Consider the following 19512-nt stretch of genomic DNA (forward strand, 5'->3'; position numbering starts at 1 on the left):
TCTGTTTGTGCTCTGCCATTTTGCAATGTGATACTCTACTGTCACTGTTGCCACCACCAAGGCCTTCACCAAATATGTTCCCTGGACTATGGACTTCCCAGCCTCGGAAACTGTAAACAATAAATTTTCTTTTCTTTTTTTTTTTTTTTTTGTCGTTTTTTCGTGACCGGCACTCAGCAAGTGAGTGCACTGGTCATTCTTATATAGGATCCGAACCCGCGGCGGGAGCGTCGCCGTGCTCCCAGCGCAGCACTCTACCGAGTGCGCCACGGGCTTGGCCCTAAATTTTGTTTTCTTTATCAATCACCCAGTTCCAAGTATTTTGTTATAAGCAATGGAAATGAACTAATACATCTATTCTATTTGTTCTGCTTCTCTGGAGAACCCTGACTAATACCTCTGCCATTTCTATGTCCTCTTGGGTAAAATGGCTCTTTATGACTTTGGCCCATTTTCTAATTGTATTGTTTGATTTTATACTTTTGAAGTTTGTGGACTTATGACTTTGGCCCATTTTCTAATTGTATAGTTTGATTTTATACTTTTGAAGTTTGTGGACTCTATACATTCTAGATATGAGTCATTTATCAAATATGTGGCTTGCAAATGTTTTCTTCCAGTCTTTAGCTTATTATTATTTTTTAAAATCCTCCTAACAGGATCTTTTCACAGCAAAAGTGTTATTTTTTAAATCAATTTTTTCCTTTTATGAATGGTACTTTTGGTGTCATGTCTAGGAACTCTTCACGAAGCCCTTGGTTCTGAAAATGGTCTACATGTTTCTTCTAAAAGTTTTATAGTTTTACATTTAAAATTGACCTAGGATCTATTTTGAGTTAAGTTTTGTATAAAACGTGAGGATTAGGCCACGGTTCAGTTTTTGGCCTGTGGATATCCAATTGTTCCCAGCACCACATGTTGAAAAGACTGGCCTCTCTTCACTGAATTTCCTTCTCACCTTTGTTAAAAATCAGTTGGTTGGATGTGTGGGGCTATTTCTGGGTTCTCTGTTCTCTTCTATTCCTCTATGTGTCTGTCTGTCCACCAGTACCACAGTCTTGGTTACTGTAGCTGTACAGGAAGCCTCAAAGTGGGTAGAATGGTTTCCTCCACTGTGTCCTTCTATTTACTGGACCTCTGCTGATACCCCCTGGCTGGGGGGAAAATAACGCCTCCTTCCTGCTCCCTAAGTGACCTGCACTGCTGACCTCCGCTGCTCCCCACGTGACCTCCAACCTCCAGTGAGGGGGTGGCCTCATGACCAATGGGCAGTGGCAGAGTTCTAATTAGGTCTCTCCTGTCATCTCCCAACAGGGGTGTGTGAGGGGGGCCTTGTTACCACAGGGTGGGGCTGGAAGTCCTGGCTCCCCACTGGCTTTCTCTGATACCACATTGGGGGGTGTCGCCTTGTTACAGATAGGTGAGGGTAGATGTCTAGGTTCCCCACTTGGGTTCGCAGGCATGAGTATGGACATTGTTGCCCTATGGTATTCGGCTGGATTAGAGTGACTGTTGTCTAAAAGTTTTCCTTTCCTGCCAGGCTGCCTCTTTCCTGGTCCTTTGGCTAGAGGTAGCAGGCTTTCTCTGGAACATATTTGTCTGCATATGTTACTGGCTTCTGGAACACCAAGTCTGAAATATCTGAGGGAAGAAGAAAGTCCAGGGAGAACCTCTGTGTTGTTCCTCAGGTCCCGAAGTCCCTAGAAGGTTGATTTTCTTCTCACCATCTTTCAGAGACTTCTTATGTTTGCTGTATATATAATGTCCAGGGTTTTTATTCTTATTTATTGGGAAGAAAAATATTTCTACTCTATCTTTCCAGAAGCAGAAGCCAAAATATTATTTTTTTAAATGAGAAGCAAGTAATGCCATTCCCCTGCTTAAAATTTTCTAAGGGCTTCCCAATGCTATTGGAATAAAATGCAAATTTCTTATTGGCCCATCAGACCTCACATGGCATGGCCATGGCCCTTGCCCTGCCACTCATCCTGCCACTCTGCCACACCTCATGCATACCTCTTCCCACCGCTCTCTGAGCCCCAGACACCTTGGCCTCCTTTCTGCTTCTTGAACATGTTCAGCTTTTTCAGACAATAAGACAATACGTGGTTGTGAGCAAGAACCCTGGTGTCAAATGGTCTATTGTGTGACTGAGTGACCTTGGGCAAATTATTGAGCCTCTTGTGTCTCTGTTTCCTCATCTGTAACATGAGAATAAGAATAGTACCTACCTCACCTTATACAGTTGTTAAGAAGATTAAACAGATGGATACACATATCACAACGAGTTCTAAAGTCACCAGGAACAATGCTGGGCACACGATGAGACGTGTGAGCTGCTGTGATGCTTTCACACCCCTGCCTCTGCTTTGCTGCCCTGCTACCTGGGATAGCCTTCCCCCAGATTCTTTTTGCAAGTCCTGCTCCTTTTAATCTTCCAAGCCTAACGTAAATGCCACCTCCTAAGAGAGGACTTCCCTGACCATTTATCTAAAGTAGTCTCTCTTCCTTTCTCTAAAGCTTGCCATTCTCCTATTGCACTTTCCATAATCTGCAATACCCTGATGATTGATTACCTGATTACTGTTTTTCTGCTTCCCCTCGGGCATAAACTTCAAGAGGGGAGGGACCATGTCTCTAATTTATTGCCTTATCCACAGAGTCCAGAACAGGGCGGGCACATACTAGGTTCTCGATAAAGGTTTATGGAATGGATGAAAGTAGGTGGTTTTCAATTATGCACTTATTACAAACAGTGCTGCAATAGACATGACTGTAGTTACACTTTGGTTTACATCCTTAATTCTTTTTAGGATAAACTTCCTAAAGTGGGGCTGTTGGATCAAAGGATATGCACATTGCCTTTCAGACAAATTGCATTATTTTCAGTCCTGACAGCTTCAGTGAGTGTGTTGGCTTTCTGCATCTTTTTTTTTTTTTTTCCTGTTTAGAAAAGTTTATTGAACTTTATTTCTGCATCATATTTATCAAAAGAAAAACTTAATTTTCCCTGCAGGCACCCTTTCATTTGACATGATCTATACCCTAATGTTTTTGTATTAAAAATATGGTTAAATATAAAATTAGTAAAATGCAGCATATAAAACTTCATGCTGGGCAAAAGCAAGTCCAAAAAAAATGCTCACCATATATCAATAGAATAGTTCCCATTGTACATATTTTTTATGTAATTCATCCTTGAATGAAATTTTTAGAACTATATTTAAATATATTTTGCAAATGTTTTTGTTTTTGTTTTTGCTTGTTTGCTTTGGCAGCTGGCTGATGCAGGGATAGAACCCTGGATCTAGGTGTTATCACCACCATGCTCTAACCTACTGAGCTAACCCACCAGCCTTATTTTGCAATTTTTTAACTGCAGGCATTGGCATTTTTCTTCCACCACATAATCTGTTCCTTTGATTAAGTTGGCAACATCTGCTAGGATCCCCAGAATGCAGCAAAAACCAAATAGAAGTTATTTCTCAAGTTTGAGAAATCTGGTCCACTTTTAGTGTATTTTCCTGAGATTTCTGCTCCACTGAGGTCAAAACCAGGATTTTCTTTCTGGAGTTTCTATAATGTAAGCTTTTTCTGCATTTGGTCTTGCACTCAAGGATCAGCTGCAAGTCTGGATTCTAGAAGAGAAGTCTAACAATTTGCTTCATCTCTCTTTGTCTTTGTAAGAACAATGAACCATTTTTCTGTCCTCCAAAGTCCATGTTCCCTCATCAGCTGTAGTAAGAATCAAAGAGAGTTGCCTTACCGCTACCTTGAGGATCTTGTGGCCATCCACAGCCTGCACCACATGCTGGCTCTGCAGGCCACACTGGATGTCCTGTGCATGAGTCCCTGGTGGCACTTGAACCTCAATGAACATCTCCACCAAGGTCTGGTACCACTGGCTCCACTGGGTCCTGCAAGGAACTACCCCACTGCATTTCTCAAATGGGGCCGACATTCTCCAATAGCCTCCTGGCCAAAGCTGCACCTACCGAGCTTTCTGCAAGTTTGACGTGGGGCTTTAGGAGGAGAAAAACAACCTTAAAATATCCTCTCCTATACTCCACATTCTCAATAAGTATCTCATATCCTATTATACTTTGCAGACAAGGACACTGAGGGTCTGGCTCAGTTGATTAGAGCGTGGTGTCGTAACACCAAGGTCGAGGGTTTGGATCCCCGAACTGGCCAACCATCCTCCCTTCCCCCCCAAAAAAGAAGCACGGATAAGGACACTGAGGCCTTGGGGTTAAATAGCTTCTTCAAGGTCACACGTGGTAAATGGCAGATTTCGGCTCCAGCCTCTGCTGTTAACCATTAACATGTACCTTTTTCTCTCTGTGCTCCTCAGGGGTTCCTGGGCACTACTGTTCCTTGAGAACTATTCCAGCAAACCCCTGCTAGGGTGAAGAGCAGCATGAGAGGTGGGAGGGGAAGGGGAGACAAAAGGAGGCACTAATTGGGGCAGGGGCTCCTTTTGCCTCTGGAGAGGCAGAATCCACAGTGGTAACTCCTTTCACAGTTTTCCCTTATCTTCCTGCTTTGCTTTGCACATCCTGAGTTCAGCCTTCGGAACTTTGTCCAGGTGAGTCTGGACTCTTGGGCAGATCTGCCCTGTGTGGGTGGGTGGGTGTGGCCAAGCTCTGCTTCTCCAGAAGCCCAAGCAGCGCCTTTCCTGCCGGGCCTAGGTAGAGACCACCTGCTCCCTCCGAGGCCCCTGCCTCCACTGCCGCAGGCCCAAATGGCTGCAGCTTCTCAGCTGATCCTTCCCAAATGCCTATATCCTGCCCCTCTCTGCTGCCTCCCAAGCTCAAAGTTTGCTTTTCCACCCTGTGTTCTCAAAAGCTATGGTTCTCATTTAATCATGCACAAGGATTACTGAGGGATTTATAAAATGCAAATCTCAGACGACTTAGGAAATTTGAACCCTGATGGGATATTTGATATTATGAAATTATTGTTAGGGCCGGCCCGTGGCTCACTCGGTAGAGTGCGGTGCTGATAACACCAAGGCCACGGGTTCGGATCCTATATAGGGATGGCCGGTTTGCTCACTGGCTGAGCGTGGTGCTGACAACACCAAGCCAAGGGTTGAGATCCCCTTACCGGTCATCTTTTTTATTAAAAAAAAAAAAAAAAAGAAATTATTGTTGAATTTTAGGAGTGACCATGGTGTTTTTTATATGTATGTGGGTGTGTATGTAGATGAAAGAATCCTAATCTTTGAGAGACACATGCTGAAATATTTTGGAAGAGATAGCATGATACATGGGATTTGCTTTAAAGTAACCAGGTGAGGGTTGGCTGGTTAGCTCAGTTGGTTAGAGTGTGGTGATGATAACATCAAGGTCCGGGGTTTGATCCCTGTACTGGCCAGCTGCCAAAAAAAAAAAAAAAGAAAAAAAAATCACAGGTGCGTAGGGGAAGTGGGTGGGGGTGTACATTACACAAATTCAACAGTTGTTGAAGTAGGGTGATGTGTACATGCAGGTTCCTTATACTGTTCTTTGTATTTTAGCAGATTGTTTTGATTTTTCCATAATGAAAAGGAAATAAAAGCACCCCCCTCACTCTGGGGTACATTTTACAGGCACCCTTAAGTGGGTGCATGCGGGGAATCCATGCACTCTGTCTGGAGAAACTGCTCTGGAAAGCTCGTTGGTGGAAGTGCAGGTGGCTGCTGCAGGGTGGACCTGAGCTGAGAGAGTAGCATCTAATCATGGCTCTCCTGCCCCTCACCCCCAGTGCCAAAAAGATAGAAAAGACAATAGTCCTCAGTAAGAAAGGGGTGCATATCACATTTGACCCTGTCTCTCTTTACCTGGGCCACATCAGAAGCTGAATTTTAGCCATTGGATATTTAGAAGGATTCCTCTGTCTATTCAACTTTGAAAGTATTTTGGAAAATAGTTGTTGATAGGATGGTGAGTGTGATACCTTTTTCTTTTCCAAAGCTATTTTTTAATGTTATTTCATTTTTACAGTTTGAAGGAGTGTTAGTAGATACATGGGAATGTTGCCTAGAGGGCCCTTCTAAGCCCTCAAGAGACCTTGTCCCCAACCCTCAGCTCACTGAAGGGCAATTTACTTTCATTGGAAAATGAAGTCACTGCTTCCTGGTGGGGACTCAAGGTCATGGCAGAGGGCACAGGTGGGGCGGGGGTTGAGCAGGGCTGGCCGGTGTGGCAGGTTTGTCCTCACCCACAACAGGCGGTGTTGATACAACAGAGCTGCCTCCTGTCCCTGCGGGCGGGCGCCTCCCTCGGAGGAGAAAGAGCCGGGAGGGGCGCCCTGCCGCAGGGAGGACACCTGCAAATCCACCAGCCAGACCCGTCCTATTTGGGCCCTGGGCCACTTTGAAGCCACAGCTGAGGCTTGGCCACTGCAGGGCTCCCTGCTCGGTGCATCGGGTGGAGGAGGCCACTGCAGAGCCGCAGCCCTTGGGTCAGCTCCAGACCCTCGCTTGGGACAGGCTTGGACAAAGCTGGGGTAAGCAGGGTCTCTATACTGTGCCTTTTGGTCTGCATGAAGCTAATGTCTTACGTTGCTTACCTATGAACATGTTGCCTTATTTATCAGAAAGGACAGTATGAAAAGGTTTGATTCAACTTGGTGTCAAAAGGCAAACATAAAGGTCCAGACTTAAGCACTCCCTGAGGGTGGGGATGATGTTTATCCTCTAGGCAATAAATTGGGAAATATTTTTTGAGTACCTACTTTGTGGTCAGTATTGAGCTAACCTGGTGCTAGAGTGAGCAGCATGACATAGTTCTAACCTCATGGATTTTGCTGGCTGGGGGGTACACAGGTAGGCATGACACAGGTCATCACAAATGATTGGTATTCTGGGAGCATGTAGGACAGAGCTTAGTTCACCGGAGGAGAGGGGTTGGTGGTGGTCAGGGAAGGCTTGTGGTGGAAGAGGAGACCGAGACTGGAAGGATGGCAGGATTATGTGGGACATGGGGATGGAGGGTGGGCAGGGAGAGGTTGAGGCTCCAAATCCAGGAAAAGCACGAGCAAAGGCCCTGAGGTGGCCAGGGTCTGGGGAGGAATGCAGGGTATCTGGACAGCAGTGTCAAGCCAGACAAAGCCGCAGGAGACATGGGCCAGGTCCTGCAGCCTTTGTTGACCAGCTCAAGGGCTTTAGATTGTCCTGCCAGAAATTGGGACAATGGAAAGGCCCAATGTCTGTCAAATAACAAACACTCTATACTGTACAGAATGCAAGCCACTCTGGGGCATGATAGTTCTTCTAGAAGGTTGACTGGGCGGAAAACAATTTAGTTTGGCAGCAGGAGGGCCATCTAGAGGGTCTTCGATGGGAATGGGTGCTGTAGCCACCCCCTCCCACTTGCTTTCCCATGGTCTTCAATTTTACATTGAAGGGTCTTCACTGTCTCCGGCCCCTGGGAGATGTCCCTCCTTGGCATCTGTTCTAACAGACCTAAAAGCAGTCCAATTGGCAGTATGACTTTGATGGTCTATTTGGGGAGGGGGTCTATCAGGAGTCACAAACCGTGACGCCCCCTAGTTTGGACTGCATTTTATCTGCTAGGAGGCCTCTGACCGCTCTGAGCTCTGTTCCCTGGCTGTGTGGGGGCAGATGGCAATTGCTTTGAGGCCTGTGGTGTTTGTGGCTCTCCCGCCTGCTTCACAGTTAAGCTTTGTACATACATCTGTTAGAGCATGTCGGATGTTTTATTATATTTGACTCTATATGTCTATGACCCCCTCTTGGTGTGTGTTGTTTTACTCATTTCTTAAAAACCAGCAGTGTCAACACCTACTTGTGAATACGTGGTGGAACTGCAACTTACAGGTAGGCTGAACTAACTCACAGGGGTTATTTCCCCCTCTGGATGAATATCTTCTTCCATATGCAGGACGTACAGATTTACTTCATCCCTGATGACTCCACAGGGTTCTGTTGTACCACAGTTTATTTAATCATTCCGTTGATGGACATGTAAGTTAGAGCCATTCATTATAATTATTACATGCAATGTTATAAGAAACATCTGTACATATACAGATTTATCTTTCGATACATATACAGGTTTATCTGAATAAATAGCAGTGAAAATCTTGGGTTGTGGGTATGAGTAATAGAAAATTTGATAGATATTGACAAATTGCTCTCTGAAAAAGCAATCAAGAATTTATACTTGAACTACTAAGTGTATGAAAAGGCCTGCTTCTTCATACTCTTCCCAACTCACATCTTTCATCATATTTTTAAATCTTTTGTGAATTTGATAGACGGTGAAAAGTGCTATCTTGTGTTTGCTTCTATTTTTAAAATCAGGGGTGATTCCTGTTGGGTTTTTTTCTTTCCTGTTGAATTTTAATTTAATTAAAAAAGTTTTTCATCCTAAAGTTTTCACCCATTTATTACCTTAAATATCTTTCTCTTTTTCTGCTGCAGACCAAGACTAGGCCACGATGGCGTCCGTGTTTCGAAGTGAGGAGATGTGTTTGTCACAGCTGTTTCTGCAGGTGGAGGCTGCGTATTGCTGTGTAGCTGAGCTCGGAGAGCTCGGATTGGTTCAGTTCAAAGATGTAGGTACCGCATTCTTTGGAGATAAGAGGAAGGTGGGGTGGGAGTAGACAGGCCTTTCACAACACTTCCTTGTAGGGAGCAAAATGTATTCTGTAGGGAGAGGAGCCCTGAGCTAAAACAAAATAGATGGGATTCTGTGCCTCTTCCTTCTGGCTAGCATTTGCAATGACGTTGGGCAACTCATTCACAAACATGTCCTCCCACCCTCTATATCTGTCTCCTGTATAGGAGTGGTTTGAGGCTTTAACGCAGTCTCTGTATGTTGGATGTCATTGTATTTTATTTCCTGTGTAGCATCTTCAAAGCATTGGATATATCCAATGGGTGTATGGATTACCAGATCTTGTTCTGTGGACAAAAACCTGTTTTGGGGCCGACCCTGTGGCTCACTCAGGAGAATGTGGCACTGGTGCTGAGGCCACAGGTTCAGATCCCATATAGGGGTGGCTGGTGCGCTCAATGGCTGAGCGCAGTGCGGGAGACACCACGCCAAGGGTTGTGATCCCCTTACCGGTCACACACACACAAAAAACAAAAACAAACAAAAAACCCCCCAAACAACAACAACAACAAAACCAAAAACCTGTTTTTCCTGACTAGATTGACTAAGGACAAAGTATTCTGGAGTCCACAGTTGGTTGTGATACCCAGGACTGAGTTCCAGAGTGACATCCTAGGGGTAGACTCTGGAGTGTGATGTCAGGGTATCATTTCCCTGGGGTGGTTTAGATCCTCACCAAGCTCCTATTGAGCCCAATTAGAAAGTCAATCCATCTTTACTTCCTCACCAAGGTCAAGGTCAAAGCTAAGCTCCTGCAAAAAAGTATCATGTCTTGTCCTTTGCATGCCGAGTCCCTAGCACAGGACCCGACATGAGACAGATCCTCAGTAAAGTTTACTGGGCTGAGCTGAGGGCACCAGCACGAGAGTTGAATTTTTGTTGATGACTGTGATATGTTGCATGGAGCTGTGAAGTTTCAAGGTCTGGTCATATTCGTGACCCCACTGAGCATTTTGAGGCTCATTTGGATAGCCAATGTGGCTAAAAATAAGGAAACCTTAGATGTTGGAGGACTTTGTTTCTCTTAGAAATGGGAGGGCCAAAGCTGAGGCATTTGGGGGATTGAGTATTAACAACACCTTGGTGTGTTTTTTTTTTTTTTTTTTTTTTTAAAAGATGACCGGTAAGGGGATCTCAACCCTTGACTTGGTGTTGTCAGCACCACACTCAGCCAGTGAGCAAACCGGCCATCCATATATGGGATCCGAACCCGGGGCCTTGGTGTTATCAGCACCGCACTCTCCCGAGTGAGCCACGGGCCGGCCCCACCTTGGTGTGTTTTGCCTGTGACTTACATGTCTTGTGCATGGAAAGACAATTCCAGCAATATTCTCCAGCATTAAAAAGATAGTACAATAACCAAAAGGGATATGTTGGAAGCTGTTGCTACAAATGTGTGCCTTGTGTTTTTCCCCCTAGTTAAATGCAAACGTGAATAGCTTCCAAAGGAAATTTGTGAATGAAGTCAGAAGGTGTGAGTCACTGGAGAGAATCCTCCGTAAGTAAATTTTTTGCTCACCGTCTAAATGTGAACTGGCAAGGAGGTAAATAGTTTGCAGGACTCAGTTAACAAATGCATCCCTATTTTTTATTGGTTGCTGGCAGATTAGGGGATCCAAACCCTTGACCTTGGTGTTATAACACCATGCTCTAACAAACCGAGCTAACCAGCCAGCCCCCCTATTTGTAATAATTTTTGAGGTGATCATGGAGATGGGATGGAGGAAGTTGGGGGTGGGATCCAGGTGGCAGGTCCTCGGTCAATTCAGGTAGCTGATCTGGCTGAAAGGCAGCTGTCCTGCTTGACCCCGTTTCTCAGGAGAAAACACAGTCACCTTGGGCTCTCTGGTGGGGTTTCATCCCTCAGGTTTTCTGGAAGATGAGATTAAAAATGAGATTGCGGTTCAATTACCTGAGAAGTACCCACCGACGCCTCTCCCACGGGAAATGATCACCCTGGAGGTAAGTTCCTCTCCACTGTGCTGGCCACCCCAGCTAAAGACAGTCCTGAAGCTTGTCTCCTTGGGAGCTCCGAGAGCCACTCATGGGTCCCTTACGCAGTTGCTGAAGGCGTGGATGCAGATTTATGTAGCTGACCACTTTTCAGTACTATTATGCCAGGAAAATCCTACTGTGCGCTTTTTAGAGCCACTCCTGCTGCAGGGGAGAGCTGTTTTCCTTTCTCAACATGGCCCTAGGGAAGCTCCGCCTACTTGAGGAGTGATTTTCTTGGTGGGCATAAGGTTCTTACAGGCAGTGAAGTCTTGTCTATATAGTGCCACTGAACAGGCCAAATGTGGGCATAATGGGATGTTTTCTAATTACCTCTCTGGTAGGAAGCAGCTAATGAGTTGGATCCATTCTGGGTGGAGGCCTCTTTGCAGACTGACCTCTGTAGGCCAACTGGGAGAAGACAGCATTTTTCTTTAGCCAGGGATGTTATGGCTGTGGGGCCCTCCCTGTCCTTCCCTTCTGCTTACTTCCTCCCCCTCTGTCTTTTATAAAGCAGTGAGTACCTACCATGTGCAAGGCACCTTCAAGAGAAATAAACATGGTCGTGCCCTTCCGAGAGCTTGAAGAGCAGGTAGTGGGGACAGGAGTGAGAGGCCGGGTGGGAGAGGAAGTCAAAGCCAGACCATGGAGGACTATGGGGTCTTGATAAAAAGCTGGATATTTTGTCCTCGAAGGAGGAAGGGCTCACTAAGGGGGGTGGCAGGTAGGGGAGGGCGTCACCGAGCTGAGACTTTTCTCTGGCTCAGTTTTTTTGTTTTCCTTGAAGTTAACTCAAAATTCTTGAAATTGTTGACACTATCAGTAGTATAAATCTTGATACTCTAATAGAGATAAGACACTGCCAACTCTCCTAGAAAATATTTTGGGTCTTGTCATATTAAAATCTGGATATTTGGAGAGAAAGCTTTTAACCAATATGAATAGGATCCCCCAGTCACCTCCAGTTTCTGTCTTATCCCTTGTCTTCTAATACCTGCCCTGTTGATGCAACAGCTCCCCGCACCTCTATCCCTTCACCTGCAGGAGCACATACACCTGTTCATGCAGACGGTGAGACACGTTCTGGTTTATGCTTTTACTCTTCTGAGTTAGGGCGGAAGTTTTCTAGGCTTTCTAGTTTTCTTAACCACGCCAATCACTCCTGCTTGCTACCACCAGATTAATTTTGGTCATGCTCTATCTCGCCACTCCCTGCTCAAGAATGTACCATGACTCCCTTCTTACCAGGTCAGGCTCGACCACCTCTCTGACCATCAAAGCCTGCTGTCCCCCGGCCCTGTCTGGGCTTGTCCCTTGATTGTTCTCTGCTCTTATTCATTTCTCAACTCCAAGCTCTTGCTCCTGCAGCGCCTCATGCCTGGAGTGCTTTGCCTGTGCACCACCACTACTTGCAAGTCCAGCCATGCCTCCAGACTCAGGTTAGATCCCACCTCTTCCATACTGCCTTCTCTGACTATGCCAAAGCACACGCATTCCACTTTCTCAGAACTTCTATTGGGCCTCTGATCAATATTACATTTTCATAATTTATCCTCTGATTCAGCAGTTCTCAAGCATCTTGGTGTCAGGCTCCTTTATACTCAACTAGTATTGTGGATCGCAGAAAGCTTTATTTATGTGGGCTATATTTATTGATATCAGGAACTAAAGTGGAAAAAAATGGAAAATATTTTAAAATTAATTTGAAAATATCTCATCACATGTTAACATTCTCTAAATAAAAAACTAGTCTACTTCCACTTTGAATCTGTTAACAATATGTTGCTTTCATTAAGTACAGTAAATGAAGATAATCCAGCCTTACGCAGCCTTACACAGATAATCCTTTCCTTATGTAGTGGAAAAGGGAGGAGTATTTTAATAGCCTTTTCAAATAATTGTGGTATACTTCTTTGATGTTACTTTGACAAGCATGGAGACTTTCCTGATTTTGTTAAACAAGCCACAAGTGTTTTGGTTTCCAAATTGAGTTGGTTGTCTGTTTCAGGTACTACCTTAAAAAAGCAATTCATCCAACTGAGTTTAGTATTGGCTGACTGGTTTAATTCCCTATTCTATAAAGCCTTCTCCAGCTATGCCAAGGCTCACACCTTCCAAATTTCACCATTCCGAGTTTAAAATATTTAATTTTGTCTGAATATTCATAAGCGTTGTTTTATTTTTTAGGGGGCGTAGCTAATGCTTGTGTGGGTATCCTTTTTATTGTTTATTTTTTTATCTCTGATAAGAATGTATCTTAGCTGGATTAAAAAAATGACTAGCATGCTCTTTTGAGTTAAGTTTCTGAAGCACGATACTCCCATACATTTGTAGTAATAACTGGTTAGATAAGAGGCAATCAGATGTGTATGCCAACAGTCTTTCCTTAGTGTTTTTCTTCTGAATATTGTTTGCTGTAAAAATGAAATTAAAACAGCATGGAATTGTAAGTGTAATATCTGGTTTGCCATTGATTACTGGGATTGATTGATTATTGATCGATTCAGCTTGTCTGGCAGTTATTGAGTGTTCCTCCAGCCTTGTTAGAGAGGGAATTCTGGCGAGAGTATACCTACCTTGGGCTACCTTTGGGCTCCTACCTTGTAGAATTTATAAAGAGACTTTATAAACAGTCCTAGAGGAAATATTAATTCAGGAAAAAAAAAAAATCATCCCAGTGAAAACTGCCCCAACTTTTCATTGTTATCAGGTTTTATTCTTATGCAGTTATATTTTTATATAATATTATATCCATAATATGCCTTATAGTTTCCTACTTTTTACATTAGCTATCATATTGTAAACCATTTCTTAGCTATTGCATCCTTCTCCAAAATATTTTTTAATGGCAACTTTATTTTTAATGGAATCATTAAGTGGATAGAGCAAATGATTAAGAAATGAGGATTTAATTTTTCTCCCAGTGTTCAAAACTCAGGGTAGTGATGATCTCTGAGAAGGGGAGAACAGAGTGGGGTTGGAGCTGGCTGAGGGGTGTATGGGGTTCCCATGCAGTTCTTTCGGCTTACGTGTGTTTGAAATTTCCCATAATGGAAAGTTTAAAATATTCAGTTTTGTCTGATATTAATAAGCTTTTTTAGGGAGGAAGGCTAGCATTTGCATGGATATCCTTATTGTTTATTTTTTTATCTCTGCAGTAATGGTGTCTCTTAGATGGATTAAAAAAATATCTAGCATGATAATCTCTGTTTTTTAGTAGGTGACCTTAATCCATTTCCATTTCTTGTGATTACTGATTTCACTGGTTTTTTGGTTTACTATTCCCTTTGTTTTTTTCTTTCCTTTCTTGACTTTCTGTAATACTCCCCTCCCACACCCACAACCCCCCACCCTCATCTCACTGCCCCTCTTGGTTTGAAAACTATAGATCACTGTTACACTTAACATTTCAAGTCACATACAGAGTAACTTTTGATCTTAAAACCTGCCACTAGTTTGTGGATGATATGTCTCTTTTTTTCCTGATAGTCTTTAAGGTTTTATTGTTTCACTACAATGTGTTTAAATATGAATTTGTTATTGTTTTTATTAAATATTGAATAGATATAGTAGAATTTTTATAAACTATGTGTAAGGTATAAAGCATAACCATCAGGGCTGGCTGGTCAGCTCAGTGGTTAGAGCATGTGGCTGATAATGCCAAGGTCCAGGGTTTGAACACTGCACTGGGCTGCCGCCAAAACAAAACAAAACAAAACAAAACAAAACAGAAACAAAAACAAACAGAGAACAACAATCAGCAAAGACCAAGTGCCCATCGCCTTGTGTAAGATAAAATGTACCCACAGTGATGCCCACAAAGTCCTCCATGAGCCCTTCCTCACCTGCACTCTCTTCTCTCCAAAATAATCACTATCCAGAACTCTGTATTTTTTTCTCCTTATTTCTGCATAGTTTTAGCACATAGTTGTTCTTCTAAATAGCATATGATTTAGCTTTACACATTTAAAAAATTTTATATAAATAACCATATTGTTTATTTTCTGCATCTTGCTATTTTCTGTTATCATTTTATTTTAAGACTCCATATTATTTTATGTTTCTGACATTTACTTTTCCCTGCTGTGTAGTATTCTTTTTATTGAATGTAACATATTTTGTCCACTGTGTTACTGATGGACCATTGGATAAGTGATCTTTCATATTTTTAAGTTATTTGTGAAATCTCAGTATTGCATTCACAAATTGTGTCCAGTATAGAGCTGATCTCATCTATTGGGTTTTGAATTTCTTTTTTTCTTTCTTTTTTTTTTTTTTAAACCGGTAAGGGGATCTTAACCCTTGACTTGGTGTTGTGAGCACCACGCTCAGCCAGTGAGCGAACCGGCCATCTGTATATGGGATCCGAACCCGGGGCCTTGGTGTTCTCAGCACCACACTCTCCCGAGTGAGCCACGGGCCGGCCCCGGGTTTTGAATTTCAATAGCTATATTTTACATTTTCAAGATTTCTAAATAGTTTTCTTTTCTTTTTTTTTTTTTTTTTTTGTGACCGTGCTCAGCCAGTGAGCGAACCGGCCATCCCTATATAGGATCCGAACCCGCGGCGGGAGCGTCACTGCGCTCCCAGCGCCGCACTCTCCGGAGGGAGCCACTGGGTCGGCCCTAAATAGTTTTCTTTTTATATCTACCTGTTCTTTTATTTTAGAACATGTTTGTTTAACAGTTTCTTATTTTTCTTTTTAGTGGAAGTAATACCTTCATTGATCTCTTTGAACATTCTACAAAAAAACACAAGAAAACAAACAAAAACTTTCAAAACTTTTTCAAAATATTCTGTAAACATAATTTCACCCAATGTGATTTTGTGTTTGACTGTGGATTTTGTCAGTGATTTTTCTCATCATTAGATTTCTTCACGAGCCTTTCTCTCTTTGCACACTCGTTTTGGAAGGGGGAATTTTTGTGTGTGTGCGTCTTCTTCCCTTCTGTGCTCCCCCCTTCTCTACGTAGCCTTTTTTTACTTGCTTGTACCTGCTCTCCAGACCCTGACCTAGAACTGGTCATGGTTTGGCAGTGATACTGGGTTTCTCTTTTTATATTATATACATCGTTATATTATATTATTATATATTATTGTATTATATGCAGGTACTTCCAAAAGTTTGTGGAATGATTTGTATTATCTTTTAATTTTATTTTTCCATGAACTTTTGGAAGTACCCCATACTATTATACTATTTCATGTTTTAAATGGGGGACAGACATGCGATTTGTCAAAATGCCTCGATTCTTCCTGAAGTGGCCTTCCATTCCCTAGAGTATCTCCTGATCCTCTCCACTGGAAGATGGAAATCCTGGGTGTGTGTGTCCCTGGCTGTACCTTACGCTCTGTGATTACACTGAGTTTATGACTGAACAGGCCACTCAACTTCAAGTTATATTACGAAGCACGAATGCTTCTCTGATTTTTAGCTGTCTGTTGTGGTTAATGTACAGTAGGAATGTCATAGCACTTTCTGATTGGCTTACTTTCTTTTTTCCTCCTGCATAGACTATTCTGGAAAAACTGGAAGGAGAGTTACAGGAAGCCAACCAGAACCAACAAGCTTTGAAGAAAAGCTTCCTAGAGCTGACAGAACTCAAATACCTCCTGAAGAAAACCCAGGATTTCTTTGAGGTCGTTATTTAGGGACTATTTATTGAAGAGTTCTTTCCTCAGAGCCTCAATCTTCCATTTTGGACACTGGAGGGTTTGGAATATGAATAAATCTCTCTGTGTCTGTCCAGTGGTGAGGCTGTTGGTGAGGGGAGAGCAGCCAGGTGGAGAAACTGTAGTGCTGGAGGAATTGAAGGCAGAAACATTACGGTGCTCACTAAAAAGTATGTGCTCGAAATGGCCCAGACAGAAGGGGAGTCAGAAGAAAGCAGAGCAGGTAGTTTGAGCAGGTTTAGAGGGTTTGGGTGGGAAGAGACTGGGGAAGTTTTTGATCAGGTAAGGAACACTCTGTTTTTAAAATTCCGTTAACTATTTGTGGAAAATTAAAACTTCACTGAAACCAGACAAACCCTTGAGGTGTGGGGTGCTTTTTAAGTTATTTTAAATACATTGAAATGAAAGGAGAGGTGCTTTGACTTTCAGACGGAAACGAATTTAGCTGACGATTTCTTTACTGAAGACACTTCTGGTCTTCTGGAGTTGAAAGCTGTGCCTGCGTACATGTCTGGAAAGTTGGGGTAAGTGGAACCCCGTGTCCTGATGGTTAGTGTAGATGGGTCTCTGGTCCTTAGCTCGACCTTGAAAAGTGAGGGTACTTTGAAAAGTTCATGGAAAGATCTGTATTATCTTTTCATTCTATTTTTCGACGAACTTTCTGGAGTGCCCTAGTACATTTCCCTGAGTGTTTGAGTGAATGAATGGAGAACAAATAGCCGCTAGAATGAGGACCGTTTCCTGTGAATCTAAGGCCTCGGCACAGCAATAACCCCAAGTGTAACCTCGTTAGGTTGGTGGTGGAGTTGGAAGTAGTGTTACCTTTTGGTTAACAGTGACACTAACGTTCTTCAGCCTGAAGAGTGCAAATGTTTCAATGAGGGGCTTCAAAAAGTTCATGAAAAGATTCGGATTATTTTTTAATTCTATTTTTCCACAAACGTTTTGAAGTAAGCTTGTGTTGCACCCACACGGGAAGGATGTGGGGATAATTGTTTAGGTGGGTTTTCTCAACTCTTCCCTTGTTTTGGAACAAGGCTACAGGACATGTTATTTTCCTTATCTTTAAAATACTACTTTTAGGGCCGGCCTGTGGCTCACTTGGTAGAGCGTGGTGCTGACAACACCGAGTCAAGGGTTATCTTAAAAAAAAAAAAATAAATAAAAAATAAATAGATAAATAAATAAAGTATTACTTTCATAATAAAATGCATTTAGAGTTTGAGTTTTTAAATGTGATTAGAAATGGGATAGTTATGCCATCAAGTCATCCCCAAGCAGCAGTAATATGATGTGTTATGCACAAGAAAATATGTGTCGACTCAAAATGGTGGGATTTTATTCAGGATCTAAGTGAAACTGATGAATTTTAAAGCATTTCTGAAAGTTGTGAGTTTGGCATTTCTAATTTTTAATTCAATAGATATTTGAGAGCCTGCTCTTTTAAGTCACTAGGCCTTGAATTTGAAATGGAAAGCAAAAATATTTATTGAAAGTATTGGATCAGAAGACAATACAAGATCAATGTACATTTAAAGTAAAACAATCATGAGTCACGATTTTGAGGCTTCTCATTATGAAACGTTTGGGTCAGCAATTATCTAAGTACCTAGATGATGGGAAAAATAGAGATGTATAGAAATCAATGTATACGTTTCCCTCTTAGTTTGTTGAGATTTTTTTGTAAAAATGCAAGAAGACCATTGTTGAACGTATGCTTCTATGAGTTGCAAAGCTATAATGAATGGTCTATCATATTTTTAATTAGGATAAGTAAATAGATAGCGTTGGGGTGATTAAGGAAACAAAAATTTTAAAGATGACAGAAGGTCAGAAAGGACTCGGGGCAAGTTGGGGCTGGGATGGTGGGTGGCCTTGTGACCCTGTCCGTAGAGCCGTGTCTAGGGACCTCCCGGTCCTTTGTTTCATGGTTGCCTGTCTTCACATCCTACAGAGCCTTCTCTCTGCACCCCAATCCCCAGGTTCACAGCCGGTGTGATAAACAGGGAGAGGATGGCTTCCTTTGAACGGCTGATGTGGCGAGTTTGCCGAGGAAACGTCTACTTGAAGTTCAGTGAGATGGACACAGCTCTGGAGGATCCCGTCACGGTGGGAGTCTCAGGCTGCAGAGAACTTTCTCTGAGTTCTCCTATAGGCCTCACCAGAAGAGTTTCGTTCTCTCAAAACACCAAGTCTCTAGTTCGACAAATCTCGTAGTTCCTTCCTCCTTTCTTTTTTTTTTTTTTTTTTTAAAGATGACCGGTAAGGGGATCTTAACCCTTGACTTGGTGTTGTCAGCACCGCGCTCAGCCAGTGAGCCAACCGGCCATCCCTATATAGGATCCGAACCCGTGGCCCTGGTGTTATCAGCACCGCACTCTCCCGAGTGAGCCACGGGCTGGCCCCCTTCCTCCTTTCTTTTCTTTTACTTGTCTCCTTGCTTTAAAATACATTTGAAAAGTCAGTTCAAGGACTGATTTTTGTTAACACTTCCTAGGTAGTTCATTCCTCCAAGAAACTTAGCAATAATTATTTCTAGAAACGTGGCTATACTAGTGCCACACTAGGCAGGAGCTGTGTCTTAATCACAAAGAACTGAGACCTGATGTTATTTTCGTGGATGCCTAATATTTCCATTGAGTTGATGTGGTACTAACTATGTAGTTTTGAACACTTTATTTCCAATTTTTCTCTGGAATATAGACATCTTCATGCATGTGGATTTTTATTTTCTTTTGGCTTATTTCTGTAATACGAATTCGAGGGAAATAGGATTGCTGGCTTAGAGAGTGTGGGCATTTTTATGACACTTAATGGGTCCTGATAAATGGCTTTTTAGTGGGGTTGGACCTGGTTCCAATGCCCGGAGGGGTCTGTGATGAGTTCATTGGATTTGTTATAACTTTTCCAACAATGAGTTTTATAATTTTATGTTGATCCCCTGAAACTAAATGAGTGAAAGAACACATTCTTTCTGTTCATATTTCTTTGCTTACAGGAAGAGCTGAACATTTTTATATATGCCTGTGGAACATGCATTCTCCCTTTCCTGTGACTTGTCCAACTTAGACTTGAAAAATGCAATTTAAACAGTGTTCTTATGGGTACACAGCAAGAGCTGTGTGAGTCAAAAATTGGATGTGGCTTTACCTTGATTAAATACCAAACACCCAGTCATCTTTGAAATGTGGATGTTGTGTATGAGTTAACTCTGGGGAGC

At 42.6% G+C, this 19512-nt stretch overlaps 1 protein-coding gene and 1 pseudogene across 1 annotated transcript in view; one reads left to right on the forward strand and one right to left on the reverse strand.

The window, feature by feature from the left end:
* ATP6V0A4 (ATPase H+ transporting V0 subunit a4) overlaps nucleotides 1–19512 on the forward strand; it is a 74642-nt gene that overhangs the window by 15849 nt on the left and 39281 nt on the right. Inside the window, exons 2-7 of the mRNA XM_063098531.1 lie at nucleotides 8432–8565; nucleotides 10047–10125; nucleotides 10495–10589; nucleotides 16134–16259; nucleotides 16722–16816; nucleotides 18275–18401. Of these exons, the coding sequence (XP_062954601.1) occupies nucleotides 8449–8565; nucleotides 10047–10125; nucleotides 10495–10589; nucleotides 16134–16259; nucleotides 16722–16816; nucleotides 18275–18401 (639 nt within the window). The 5' untranslated portion in view covers nucleotides 8432–8448. The remainder of the gene's footprint in view (nucleotides 1–8431; nucleotides 8566–10046; nucleotides 10126–10494; nucleotides 10590–16133; nucleotides 16260–16721; nucleotides 16817–18274; nucleotides 18402–19512) is intronic.
* Nucleotides 3442–3961, reverse strand: LOC134380873 (nudC domain-containing protein 2-like; annotated as a pseudogene).

Source organism: Cynocephalus volans, chromosome 6 (assembly GCF_027409185.1).
Source record: "Cynocephalus volans isolate mCynVol1 chromosome 6, mCynVol1.pri, whole genome shotgun sequence".
Taxonomy (NCBI): Eukaryota; Metazoa; Chordata; class Mammalia; order Dermoptera; family Cynocephalidae; genus Cynocephalus; species Cynocephalus volans.